This window comes from Hylobates moloch, unplaced genomic scaffold (assembly GCF_009828535.3).
Source record: "Hylobates moloch isolate HMO894 unplaced genomic scaffold, HMol_V3 SCAFFOLD_14, whole genome shotgun sequence".
NCBI classification, from domain to species: domain Eukaryota; kingdom Metazoa; phylum Chordata; class Mammalia; order Primates; family Hylobatidae; genus Hylobates; species Hylobates moloch.
This window is the reverse complement of record NW_026652289.1, coordinates 57,385,611-57,400,444: the sequence shown is the minus strand read 5'-3', so window position 1 is coordinate 57,400,444 and position 14,834 is coordinate 57,385,611. Positions and strand designations below refer to the sequence as shown.

At 43.7% G+C, this 14,834-nt stretch overlaps 1 protein-coding gene across 1 annotated transcript in view; it reads left to right on the top strand.

Moving 5' to 3' along the window:
* Nucleotides 1–14,834, top strand: part of THSD4 (thrombospondin type 1 domain containing 4) — a 663,778-nt gene that overhangs the window by 109,544 nt on the left and 539,400 nt on the right. The window contains exon 5 of the mRNA XM_032174674.2: nt 1,324–1,426. Within this exon, the coding sequence (XP_032030565.1) occupies nt 1,324–1,426 (103 nt within the window). The remainder of the gene's footprint in view (nt 1–1,323; nt 1,427–14,834) is intronic.

Genomic DNA, 14,834 nt, shown 5'->3' with positions numbered 1-14,834 from the left:
ACACACACACACAAGCACACACTCTCTTAAACAGAGTATAGCTTGGGTTCAACAAAGATCATACTTTATCCACAATATGAATTAGAGATTCTGATCTTATTATTTTCTGTCTCATACTTATTTACTTTATGCCACACATTGCTCATATTTACCATTTATAGATGAGGAAGAGATAAGCCAGAGGTAGCAGTATGTTTTCCTTGAGTAGTCTAGTGCATCAGAATCACCTGGATAAACTTGATAAAATACAGATCTCTGGATCTCATCCCAGATTTACTGAATAATAATCCTTAAGGGAGGGATCCAGAAGTTTGCATTTCCGAAAAGATCTCTGGGTGATTGTTTTGCATGCAGAAGGTCGGAAATTCCTGCTTTAGGTGGGACAGAATTTAGAGAAGATGGGGCGGACAATGAGAGACAGCATGGTGGGAATCAGGCTGCTTGTGTTTAAATCCAGGCCTCACACCTCACTGGCTGTGTGACTCCTCCATGCCTCAGTTTGCTCTCATGAAAAATCTGTAAAACTACAGTGTTTACCTTATTGGTTGTTGTGAAGATTAAATGAGTTCATATGTGGAACATGTTTAAAGTAGTGCCTGGCAAAGGTAAGGGCTCTGAACATGTCTGCTGTGGCTACTATTCCATGCAAGGGGAATGGCATGAACAAAGACAGAAGCAGATGGCCTCTTTGAGGGAATGGAGTAAACTGACTTGTCAGGAGTAGAAGGTTTAGATCAGTGGTTTTCAAATTATAGTGTGCAAAAAAATAACCTGGGGAGCTTGTGAAAAGTTTCTTGCCCCTATAACGATTCTGAGTTGGTATACGTGAAGCCTGGGGATCTGCATTTAAACTTTTTGATGCAGGTTATGAGCAAATGTTCAGAAACTGAGTAGTTTAGGTAGAAGAGGGCTGGTATTTAAAGTTGGAAAGGGGCCAGGCGTGGTGGCTCACGCCAGTAATCCCAGCACTTTGGGAGGCTGAGGCGGGTGGATCACCTGAAGTCAGGAGTTAAAGACCAGCCTGGCCAACATGGTGGAAGCCCATCTCTACAAAAAATACAAAAATTAGCCAGGTGTGATGGTGGGTGCCTGTAATCCCAGCTACTTGGGAGGCTGAGGCAGGAGAATCACTTGAACCTGGGAGGTGGAGGTTGCAGTGAGCCGAGATTGGGCCACTGCACTCCAGCCTGGGCGACAAGAGTGAGACTCCATCATAAAAATAAAAAATAAATAAAGTTGGAAAGGTATCCAGGGTTTGGAAATGTATCCTGGAGCTATGAAAAGTATGGACACTAATTGCATATTTAATATCTGCTTTATTAGGTATGTCCAGAAAGCAGTAGAAGTATCCGGGAGGTACAGTGTGCATCCTACAACAACAAGCCATTCATGGGCCGGTTTTATGAGTGGGAACCATTTGCAGAAGGTAAGAATAGACCCAGCCTTGTCCATAGAAGTTACTTTAGTCTATTTCCCATTCTTGTCGACTTCTGATTGACGTTGGAGGTATTGGTGTGATCCTGGCTGGGGTGTCAATAGGGGAGAAAGTGTGACTCCAGGGCAAAGAGAAGCCTGCATGGGTCTTTACCAAAGGTAGCATAGCTCAGGTGACACCTGGACCATCTTCAGCATGAGTCAGATGGATGAGGCACTGATGGAAACAAGCAACATCCAAGGATGGCAGGGTGAGGGGGACAGAACAGGGTTCAAGGAATCAATTGGAGAAGAGGTTCAAACATAAAGTTGTGAGCCGTGAGTGCAGATGGAGTTTCCCTTTCCTTGGTTCCTGCTGCGAGGGCTAGTATGGGAGCTTAAGAGAACATGTGGGGTTGTACAGTTGTATGGTTCTCACCTGTAGGGGGCCTCACATGCTGATTCCAAAGATAATAGTAGGCAGGCATTGCCCGTGAGTCCAAGATCCCCGTCATTTCCAAATGACAGAAGATCCAGAGTTGGTAGAGCAAGTTGATCCCACTCTGCATGCTGGAGTCACTTTTCTTTGTTGAAATCCAGATGATAACATGGCTTGCGGACTGAGAAGTTTTAACATTCTGAGATATTTCTTCCCACCCCTGGAGAAAGTGGGCTCAGAAGAGGTGTTGGGTCAAGCAGAACTTGTGGGGGTTCTATGCTCACAGCCAAGTTGGCTGGAGAGGGAGTCCAGCTGCCTTCAGGGCCCAGTAGAAGAGCTCTGCCCAGCCAGTCCTTCTCAGCCTCAGCCTGAGGCAGTGGCTGGGACAGCTAAGGTTGGCCAAGACCCAGAGTATGGAGCACTGCACTATGTCCAGGATCTGGAGAAATTGCCTTGGAAGAGGGATTGATAGTGAGTTGTGATGATTTCATTGCAGAATCAATGCCTGGGGAAGCCAAACTGTGCAAGGTGGTTCTATACTTTGAAGCCCTTGGGGAGGAGGGAAGTGGATTAGTATCTGACTGCTCTGAAATTGGATGCTAAATTGTTTTTATCTGTGCAGTGTTCGCAGCGACTCCATAGCTTCTATTAGATTCTCAGAGTGATCCCATGGCCTCAAAATTGTTAAGAACTAACTTGACTGAAAAATTGAGACTATCACATTCAAGCAGGAAGGATGTACAGAGGAAACATAGAGCTAGCTGAGTGCAAATACAAGGGGTGGGGAACAGGGCGAAGGGTGAGCAAAAGAAGGATGCCAAAGTGAAATTTTGATTTGATTCTGTGGATAGAGCTTGGTTCTGACCTTTTTCATTTCTAAGAGCATTATGTTAAATTTAGGGTGGTATCCTGATTTGGATCCTGAAACAGAAAAAGGGCATTGTTGGAAAACCTGGTGAAATAGGCATAAAGTGTATAGTTTAGTTAATAGTATTGTACCAGCGTTAATGTCTTAGTTTTTATAAATGGTTTGTTTTTTTTGTTTTGTTTTTGAGGTGGAGTCTTGCACTGTTGCCCAGGCTGGAGTGCGGTGGCGTGATCTCAGCTCACTGCAACCTCTGCCTCCCGGGTTCAAGCGATTCTCCTGCCTTAGCCTCCCGAGTAGCTGGGATTACAGGTGTGCAACACTACACCTGGCTAATTTTTGTAGTTTTAGTAGAGGCGGGGTTTTGCCATGTTGGCCAAGCTGGCCTCGAACTCCTGACCTCAAGTGATCCACCCGCCTCAGCCTCCCAAACTACTGGGATTACAGACGTGAGCCACCACACCCAGCCTATAAATGGTTTTGTAACATGTTAACATTATGCGAAGCTGGGTAAAGGGTATACAGGAACTTTTGTACTATCTTGGTAACTTTCCTATAAATCTAAAATGATTTCAAAATAAAATGTCTTAAAGGCATTGCACTCCCAATTAGCTATGTCTTACATGCATTCTGGTGAAGACAAAGTGTAATACTCACTTAATATGGGTGAGGAAGAGTGCATTGGGTTAAATACTGCCGCCACCCACCACCCAAATTGGTATTCTTCCTGGAACCTTAGAATGTGACCTTATTTGGAAATAGAGTCATCGCAGATGTAATCAGTTATGTTGAGTTCATATTGGAGTAGGGTGGGCTCTTAATCTGGAATGACTTGTGTTCTGATAAGAGGAGAAAGTTGGGAGGCTAAGGCAGGTGGATCACCTGAGGTCAGGAGTTCAAGACCAGCCTGATCAACATGGAGAAACCCCGTCTCTACTAAAAAATAGAAAATTAGCCTGGCGTGGTGGTGCATGCCTGGAATCCCAGCTACTTGGGAGGCTGAGGCAGGAGAATCGCTTGAACCCGGGAAGCAGAGGTTGTGGTGAGCTGAGATCACGCCATTGCACTGCAGCCTGGGCAACAAGAGTGCAACTCTGTCTAAAAAAAAAACAAAAAAAGAAGAAGAAGAGGAGAAAGGACACAGACATACAGGGAGGATGCCAAGTGATGATGAAGACAGAGATTGGAGTGATGCTTCTACAAGGTAACACCAAGGATTGCTGGCAGCCACCAAGAGCTAGGAAGAGACAAGGAAGCATCCTTGCCTAGAGCCTTCGAAGTGGGCATGGTCCTGCCAACACCTTGATTTTGGACTGCCAGCCTCTAGAACTGTGAGAATAAATCTCTCTTGTTTGAAGTCATCAAGGTTATGGTATTTTGTCATGCAGCTCTAGGAAACTAATACAAAGAGGAAGGAACAAGGTTCTGGACTGATTGAGATCTACTCCCTAGAGTAGATCCAGAGGCGAGTTTGCTCCAACTGATAGTAGCAGATGCCTTAGAGAAGTGAGGCACGTATCCAACATGGGCAACTACCTCAACTGGCTCACAGATGTAGGTCTGTCCAGCGAGTGGTTCTCAGCCCTGGTTGCTCTTTAGAGACACTGAAGAGCCTCCTAGAAACACTGATGCCTAGACCCCTCCCCAGAGATTATGATTTAATTGGTCTGGGGTGCAGTCTGGACATCAGGATTTTTTAAAGATCCCAGGTGATTCTTATGGGTAGCTAGGGTAGAGAACCTCTAATCTAAGAGGGGATGACTCTAGCCTACATCGAGGGACAGAATCATGGGTATTTGATAAATCATGAAATATATTCTTGTGTCAGAACAACAATGCTTTTCAGTGAACATTTAGAGAAGTGACCCTGTCTTTTGTCTGAGCTGCACCCTTGCTTTATGGCTGGCTGTGGATAATACCTGCTTTATTGTGATTACCTGGGAGGAAAGATGAATTCCACACTACACTGAGCAGTGTGCTCTGTGTAATTTCCCCAGGAGCGGAAGCTGCCTTGCCAGGCCCTTTCTGCGTGGTCTGAGGTGGCCATCAGCCAGCTGTTGTTGTCTTAAGACCTTGAGGTCTGGTAGATGCAGGTCTAATATTGATAGCCCTATGCAGACCACAAAGAAAACTTTGCTAATGTTTTCATGTATTACATGTGGATGCCTGCTATTGTCTGGCTTATGTATGAGTCTACTTTTTCTGTTATTTTTTCCCCTCTGATTTGTGCTAGACTTTAAGACCTGGAAGAACTTATTTGATGAACATTTGATTTAACTGATTTTTTGGAAAATTTCAAACATAGGTAAAAGTAGGGAGAATAGTATAATAGTGTGATAAGCTCCTATGTACCCACTTAATTCCATTAGTTATCAGCCCATGGCCAATCTTTTTCACAAATATTTCCATTCTCTCTCTCCCACCCAGATTATGGGAAACTACTTGAATTCACATTACAGAGCATTATTCATTGGTGGATCTATTAATTGGAACTCTTGGTTGTAAGTGACAGAAACCCAAACTAAATACATTTTGATCAGAAAGGTATTTTGTTGGTCGTGTTACTGGGAAATGCAAGAGGTGGCCTGGGATTCAAATGTGGCTGCATTCCAGGGAATCAGTAACATTAGGACCCTGCCTTTCTCATCTTTCTCCATCTCTAGGTTCTGTTTACTTCTGTCTCGGGCAGGCGAGCAGGCTTATGGTGGATTTGAGCTTGCAGTCATAGTGGGAGGGACTCTCTCACCTGGTCTTGCGGGCTGAATTGCACCCCCAAAAAGATTTATTAAAGGTACCCCTAGGCCAGGTGCAGTGGCTCACGCCTGTAATCCCAGCACTTTGGGAGGCTGAGGCAGGCTGATCACCTGAGGTCGGGAGTTCGAGACCAGCCTGACCAACATGGTGAAACCCCATCTCTACTAAAAATACAAAAAATTACCTGGGTGTGGTGGCGCATGCCTGTAATCCCAGCTACTCGGGAGGCTGAGGCAGCAGAATTGCTGTGTGATGTAACCTTTTTTGGAAAGAGGGTCTTTGCAGATCTAATTAAGATGTAAGTTTAGAAGAGGTCACAGTGGAGTAGAATAGGCCCTAATACATTGTGACTGGGGACCCACACAGAGAGCACCATGGGAAGACACAGACAGGGGGAAGACAGCCCATGTGAAGGCAGAGGCAGAGACTAAAGTGATGCAGCTATGAGCCTAGGAACACCAAGGATTGCCGGCAACTTCCAGAAACCAGGAAGATGCGTGGAAGGATCCTTCCTCCAGAGACTTGGGAAGGAGAGTGACCCTACCAACACATTGATTTTGGATTTCTGGCCTCCAGAACTGTGAGAGAATACGTTTCTCTTGTTTGTGTTCAACAGGACGCCAACCAGTTTGTGTGATATGTTACGTCAGTCCTAGAAAACTAATATAGCTAGTGACTGTTCCAATCCCAGACAAACTATACCATGGTCTTGTTTGGATCCTGTTCCCATCCCTGGAACCTAGTTTGGGGGATGGGGTACTTGGGTTAGCTCAGGTCGTGTGACCAACCCTATGGTAGGGGACCCACATCACAGGAAGAGGAGACAGGAAAGTGGGGATTGAGACAGACAGGAAAACATTCTTCTACCAAAGTCAGTGCATACTTCTTTACTGGAAGCCACTGAATCAACTAATTAGCATCCTAATGTGGATTAATCAGCTATCCTTTACAATGTGTTACTAGAAAATAATGCAGTCTTTTAAAATGGTCACTGACATTGATATTTTTCACATGCCTAAAAGGAGAGAGGAAGCCTATGGTCACTGAAGTTGAGTTTACTTTGGCTTTGTTTAAATAATTCTTTTTGCTGCTAAGATTGTTTTCTTGATTTTATCCTTCCTCCTCTTAAATGGCTCCCAGGCTGACCGGCGGGAGGAAGACACTGCTAATGTTTCTGCAGGGCTTTACGGCTGGATTTTGCATTGGGCTCTTGGTTTTGTTTGGATGTCTACTGCTATTCACATGTGCCTACTTAGGGAAACAGCTGCACTCATTCAGTGCAATGCCACATAGAATTGTAAAAGCAGAGTATACTCTCTGATAAACACATTAATTTTACCAGATGGTTCTTTTTAAGTCTTTAATTGCATTTCCTGGATTTGGTGACCTATCCTTAGATAATGCCTCCAGGAGTTTTTCTCATAGCCCGGGACCTATTACTGTAAAGATGGCAAAAGTGGAATTAGGGTGCCTGTGCATCCCAGTTCACCCAGGACAATGATAGCTTATGCCTGTCGTCCCAGTCCCCTTTCACTGTCTGTCTTAGACAATAAATATATATGTCCATTCCACCTAGCTTGGGCAGCTTCATAGGAAGCCACTTGTTTAGGTGCTGAGATTGGAGAAAATTCTACCTGTTTTCATGCCAAGGGTAATGGGGCTGCATCATGAGACTGGAATTTTGCTGGGTTGCTATAGGCTATAGGGCATCAGGTATCAGTTTTAATCCTTAAAACTACTAGGGGGCAGCTTTATGTTTGGGTAGCTTGAGTGCACTGTGTGTCCCTGAGAGCTGAACTAAAGAGAGTGGCAACTGAAAAGCCAGAGGGGAAGCTGAGTCAGAAAGTGAAGGTCGCCAACTGGTGACATGAACAGTGATTGTATCTGTCAGCAGTGGCTGGCTTATGTTACAGTAGCAAATAACCCCCCAATCCAAATGACTTAACATGACAAAAGCTTGCCTCCTGTTCACCTTCCATGTGTAAGGGTGGGTGTATTTTGCTTACCTGGGGACCCAGGCTGGTAGAAGCTGTATCTCAACTCATGATTTCACTGAGGCAGGGAAAGGGAACAGGTGACCCAGGCTCAAATTCTTTTTTTTTTAATTTCTAACTTTTATTTTAAGTTCAGGGGTACATGTGCAGGATGTACATGTTTATTACATAGGCAAACGTGTCATGGGGGGTTGTTGTACAGATTATTTCATCACCCAGTTATTCAGCTTAGTATCCATTAGTTATTTTTCCTGATCTTCTCCCTCCTCCCAGTCTCTGCCCACTGATAGGCTCCAGTATGTGTTGTTCCCCTCTCTGTGTCCATGCGTTCTCCTCATTTAGCTCCCACTTATAAGTGACAATATGCAGTATTTGGTTTTCTGTTCCTGAATTAGTTTGCTAGGGATGATGGCCTCCACCTCCATCCATGTCCCTGCAAAGGACATGATCTCATTCTTTTTTATGGCTGCATAGTGTTCCATGGTGTATATATATGACATTTTCTTTATCAAGTTTATCATTGATGGGCATTTAGGTTGATTCCATGTCTTTACTATTGTGAATAGTGCCAGTGAAAGAACATACATGCATATGTTCATAATGCATGCATGTGTCTTTATAATAGAATGATTTATATTCCTTTGGGTATATACCCAGAAATGGGATTGCTGGGCTGAATGGTATTTCTGTCTTTAGGTCTTTGAGGAATTGCCACAGTGTCTTCCACAATGGGTGAACTAATTTACACTCCCACCAACAGTGTATAAGTGTTCCTTTTTCTCCACAACCTTGCCAGCATCTTGTTATTTTTGACTTAATAATAGCCAGCCATACAGACTCAAGTTCTTAAAGCTTCAATTAGAATTGATCCACATTGTTTCTGCTCACATCTCATTGGCCAAAGCAAGTCACCAATCACACCTAACTTCCAAGGGGGAAGGGAGGTACCCTCCCACTATGTGCTCAAAGGAGGAGAAATGGAATATCTGTTGCTGGCCCTAGTGACTAGCAGGCAGGAAGCTCCAGTGAAATTCCCTGAATGCCTTCCTCGTTAAGTCCAGGTGACTTTTATTAGGTTGTTTGCAAGAATAGTAGATGTTGCTCCAGGGAATATTAAAGGTGCCACCACACAGTCTGATATCCACAGAGCCCTGAGCCACTTCAGTCAAGATCTACCCCTTGCGTGCTTCTGACTCCTCCACCAGTCCAGTGGTGTGCCCCAACACAGACACCATGGTGGGGCATGATGGGGCAGGGGGCGCTGTCAGATAAAAACATAGACAATATTATCAGAACTGTAAGATATGAGGGAGGGAGGCTTGTGACTAAGTGCTGGTGGGCCTGGAATTAGAGGGTTCATGTTTTAATGACGTGGCTTTATTCATAGGCACTCTCATTCCCACAGCCCACCCCTGTGCATAGATAATCCATAATCAGCTGTGAATGTTCAGAGTGGAAGGGGCAGACCTTAGGGAAATGAGAGGCAGTTTCTATTTCACTGGGAGTGGATCTAGAATGCCCCCCACAAGATCCATTCTCAGAGCTTTCTTGTACATGCCAGGGGATACCTGGCAAGACTAGGCCATGTTTGCTTTGGGGATGAGCGTATCATTGAGGACAAAGCCCAGAGGGCAACCTCTTTGTGAAAACAAAATGATGACTTTGGTTTTGTATATGTTGAGTCTGAATGAATGGTGGGACCCAACGGGAGGTTGGGGATGCAAGGTTCTGAAGTTTAGGGAGATATCTTAGGGTTGTAGAACCATACTTGCAGTCATCAGCCTTGGTGAGATTAGTGGATAAGACCTTCAAGAAAACGTAGAATAATAAAATGGATTTTACAAGGACCAGGAAATGAGCTTTGGAGTATATTACATTAAGGAAGCAGGGGAAAGAGTCTCAGCCATTAAAGGATACTGAGAAGGTGATCCAGGTGTAGGAGAGGCACCAAGGCATTATCATTGCATATATCATTTCTTATGTTAATAAAGCTTATTGTGGTTTATAAAGTTCTGCTAATACACACAGCACAATGAATGCTATGGACTAAATGTTTATGTCTGTCTAAAATTCATATGTTAAAGCCCCAACCCCCAGGGTATTTGAAGATGAGGACTCTAAGGAACTAATTAAGATTAAATGAGGTCTTAAGGGCAGGGCCCTGATCTGATAGGATTAGTGTTTTTATAAGAGGAACACTAATATTACCTGGGGACCCAGGCTGGTAGAAGCTGTATCTCAACTCATGCTTTCACTGAGGCAGGGAAAGAACACCAGTGTTCCTAGTGGAACACTAACAGAGGTGGCTGGCAAGATGGTCAAGTAGGGAACAGCTCCGGTCTGCAGCTCCCAGCAAGATCAATGCAGAAGGCAGGTGATTTCTGCATTTCCAACTGAGGTACCCAGCTCATCACAGTGGGACTGGTTAGACAGTAGGTGCAGCCCACGGAGGCTGAGCTGAAGCAGGGTGGGGCTCTGCATCACCCAGGAAGCACAAGGGGTTGGGAAACTCCCTCCCCTAGTCAAGGGAAGCCGTGAGGGACTGTGCCGTGAGGAGTGGTGCACTCTGGCCCAGATACTACGCTTTTGCCATGGTATTCACAACCTGCAGACCAGGAGATTCCCTCGGGTGCCTACACCACCAGGGCCCTGGGTTTCAAGCACAAAACTGGGTGGTCATTTGGGCAGACACCAAGCTAGCTGCAGGAGTTTTTTTTTCATACCCCAGTGGCGCCTGGAATGCCAGTGAGACAAAACTGTTCACTCCCCTGGACAGGGGGCTGAAGCTAGGGAGCCAAGTGGTCTGGCTCAGCAGATCCCACCCCCACGGAGCCCAGGAAGCTAAGATCCACTGGCTTGAAATTCTCACTGCCAGCACAGCAGTCTGAAGTCGACCTTAGATGCTTGAGCTTTGTGGTGGGGGGGGCATCTGCTATTACTGAGGCTTGAGTAGGCAGTTTTCCCTTCACCATGTAAACAAAGCTACCAGGAAGTTCGAACTGGGCAGAGCCCACCACAGCTCGGGAAAGCCACTGTAACCAGACTGCCTCTCTAGATTCCTCCTCACTGGGCAGGGCATCTCTGAAGGAAAGGTAACAGCCCCATTCAGGGGCTTAAGACAAAATCCCCATCTCCCTGGGACAGAGTTCCCCGGGGGGAAGGGGCGGATGTGGGCGCAGCTTCAGCAGACTTAAACATTCCTGCCTGCTGGCTCTGAAGAGAGCAGCGGATCTCCCAGCACAGCGCTCAAGCTCTCGTAAAAGACAGACTGCCTCCTCAAGTGGGTGCCTGACCCCTGTGCCTCCTGACTGGGAGATACCTCTCAGCAGGGGTCGACAGACACCTCATGCAGGAGAGCGCCAGCTGGCATCTAGTGGGGGTCCCTCTGGGACAAAGCTTCCAGAGGAAGGAACAGAAAGCAATCTTTGCTGTTCTGCAGCCTCTGCTGGTGATACCCAGGCAAACAGGATCTGGAGTGGACCTCCAACAAACTCCAGCAGACCTGCAGCAGAGGGGCCTGACTGTTAGAAGGAAAACTAACAAACAGAAAGGAATAGCATCAACATCGACAAAAAGGACGTCCACGCAAAAACCACGTACGAAGGTCACCAACATCAAAGAACAAAGGTAGATAAATCCACAAAGTTGAGGAAAAATCAGTGCAAAAAGGCTGAAAATTCCAAAAACCAGAGGCCTCTTTTCCTCCAAAGGATCACAGCTCCTTGCCAGCAAGGGAACAAAACTGAACAGAGAATAAGTTTGATGAATTGACAGAAGTAGGCTTCAGAAGGTGGGTAATAACAAACTCCTACAAGCTAAAGGAGCATGTTCTAACCCAATGGAAGGAAGCTAAGAACGTTGAAAAAAGGTTAGAGGAATTGCTAATTAGAATAACCAGTTTAGAGGAGAATATAAATGACCTGATGGAGCTGAAAAACTGCACAAGAACTTCATGAAGCATATACAAATATCAATAGCCAAATCGATCAAGCAGAAGAAAGGATGTCAGAGATTGAAGATCAACTTAATGAAATTACAGTGTGAAGACAAGATTAGAGAAAAAAGAATGAAAAGGAATGAACAAAGCCTCCAAGAAATATGGGACTATTTGAAAAGACCAAACCTATGTTTAATTGGTGTACCTGAAAGTGTTGGGGATAATGGAACCAAGTTGGAAAACACTCTTCAGGATATTATCCAGGAGAACTTCCCCAACCTAGCAAGACAGGCCAACATTCAAATTCAGGAAATACAGAGAACACCACAAAGATACTGCTCGAGAAGAGCAACCCCAAGACATGTAATCGTCAGATTCACCAACATTGAAATGAAGGAAAAAATGTTAAGAGCAGCTAGAGAAAGGCTGGGTTACCCACAAAGGGAAGCCCATCAGACTAACAGCAGATCTTTCTGCAGAAACCCTACAAGCCAGAAGAGAGTGGGGGCCAATATTCAACATTCTTAAAGAAAAGAATTTTCAATCCAGAATTTCATTTCCATCCAAACTAAGCTTCATAAGTGAAGGAGAAATAAAATCCTTTACAGACAAGCAAATGCTGAGAGATTTTGTCATCACCAGGCTTGCCTTACAAGAGCTCCTGAAGGAAGCACTAAATATGGAAAGAAAAAACCAGTAACAGCCACTGCAAAAACATACCAAATTGTAAAGACCATCGACACTATGAAGAAACTGAATCAACTAACGGGCAAAATAACCAGCTAGCATCATAATGACAGGGTCAGATTCACACATAACAATATTAATCTTAAATGTAAATGGGCTAAATGCCCCAATTAAAAGACACAGACTGGCAAATTGGATAGAGACAAGACCCATCTGTGTGCTATATTCAGGAGACCCATCTCATGTGCTAAGACACACGTAGGCTCAAAATAAAGGGATGGAGGAATATTTACTAAGCAAATGGAAAGCAAAGAAGGCAGGGATTGCAATCCTAGTCTCTGATAAAACAAACTTTAAGCTAGCAAAAATCAAAAAAGACAAGGGCATTACATAATGGTAAAGGGATCAATGCAACAAGAAGAGCTAACTGTCCTAAATATGTATGCGTCCAATACGGGAGCACCCAGATTCATAAAACAACTTCTTAGAGACCTACAAAGGGACTTAGACTCCCACACAATAATAGTGGGAGACTTTAACACCCCACTGTCAATATTAGACAGATCAACGAGACAGAAAATTAACAAGGATATTCAGGACTTCACAAGGATATTCTGAACTCAGCTCTGGAACAAGTGGACCTGATAGACATCTACAGAACTCTCCACCCCAAATTAACAGAATATACATTCTTCTCAGCACCACATCGGACCTATTTTAAAGTTGACCACATAATTGGAAGTAAGGCACTCCTCAGCAAATGCAAAAGAATGGAAACCATAACAGTCTCTCAGATCACAGTGCAATCAAAATAGAACTCAGGATTAAGAAACTCACTCAAAACCGCACAACTACATGGAAACTGAACAACCTTCTCCTGAATAACTACTGGGTAAATAACGAAATTAAGGCAGAAATAAAGAAGTTGTTTGAAACCGATGGAACAAAGACATAACATACCAGAATCTCTAGGACACAGCTAAAGCAGTGTTGACAGGGAAATTTATAGCACTAAATGCCCACAGGAGACAGCAGGAAAGAGCTAAAATCAACACCCTAATGCTGCAATTAAAAGAACTAGAGAAGCAAGAGGAAACAAATTCAAAAGCTAGCAGAAGACAAGAAATAACTAAGATCAGAGCAGAACTGAAGGAGATAGAGACATGAAAAACGCTTCAAAAAAATCAATGAATCCAGGAACTGTTTTTTTGAAAAGATTAGCAAAATAGATAGACAGCTAGCCAGACTAATAAAGAAAAAAAGAGAGAAGAATCAAGCAGACACAATAAAAAATTTTAAAGGGCAGATCACCACTGATCCCACAGAAATACAAACTACCATCAGAGAATACTATAAACACCTCTATGCAAATAAACTAGAAAATCTAGAAGAAATGGATAAATTCCTGGACACATACACCCTTCCAAGACTAAACCAGGAAGAATTCGAATCCCTGAATATACCAATAACAAGGTCTGAAAGTGAGGCAATAATTAATAGCCTACCAACCGAAAAAAGCCCAGGATCATACAGATTCACAGGCAAATTCTACCAGAGGTACAAAGAGGAGCTGGTACCATTCCTTCTGAAACTATTCCAAACTACTCCTCCCTAACTCATTTTATGAGGCCAGCATCATTCTGATATCAAAACCTGGCAGAGACACAACAAAAAAAGAAAATTTCAGGCCAATAACCCTGATGAACATTGATGCGAAAATTCTCAATAAAATACTGGCAAACTGAATTCAGCAGCACATCAAAAAGCTTATCCATCACGATCAAGTTAACTTCATCTGTGGGATGCAAGGCTGGTTCAACATACACAAATCAATAAATGTAATCCATCACATAAAGAGAACCAATGACAAAAACCACATGATCATCTCAACAGATGCAGAAAAGGCCTTCGATAAAATTCAACACCCTTCATGCTAAAAACTCTCAGTAAACTAGGTATTGATGGAACGTATCTCAGAATAATAAGAGCTATTTATGACAAACCCATAGCCAATATCATACTGAATGGGCAAAAGCTGGAAGCATTCCCTTTGAAAACCAGCACAAGACAAGAATGCCCTCTCTCACCACTCCTATTCAACATAATATTGGAAGTTCTGGCCAGGGCAATTAGGCAAGAGAAATAAATAAATGGTATTAAAATAGGAAGAGAGGATGTCAAATTGTCTCTGTCTGCAGATGACATGATTGTATATTTAGAAAACCCCATCGTCTCAGCCCCAAATCTCCTTAAGCTGATAAGCAACTTCAGCAAAGTCTCAGGATACAAAATCAATGTGCAAAAATCACAAGCTTTCTTATACACCAATAATAGACAAACAGAGAGCCAAATCATGAGTGAACTCCCATTCACAATTGCTACAAAGAGAATAAAATACCTAGTAATACAACTTACAAGCGATGTGAAGGACCTCTTCAAGGAGAACTACAAACCACTGCTCAAGGAAATAAGAGAGGACACAAACAAATGGAAAAACATTCCATGCTCATGGATAGGCAACATCAATATTGTGAAAATGGCCATACTGCCCAAAGTGATTTATAGATTCAATGCTATCCCCATCAAGCTACCGCTGACTTTCTTCACAGATTTGGAAAAAAGCACTTTACACTTCATATGGAACCCAAAAAGAGCCCATATAGCCAAGACAATCTTAAGCAAAAAGAACAAAGCTGGAGGCACCACACTACCTGACTTCAAACTATACTACAAGGCTACAGTAAC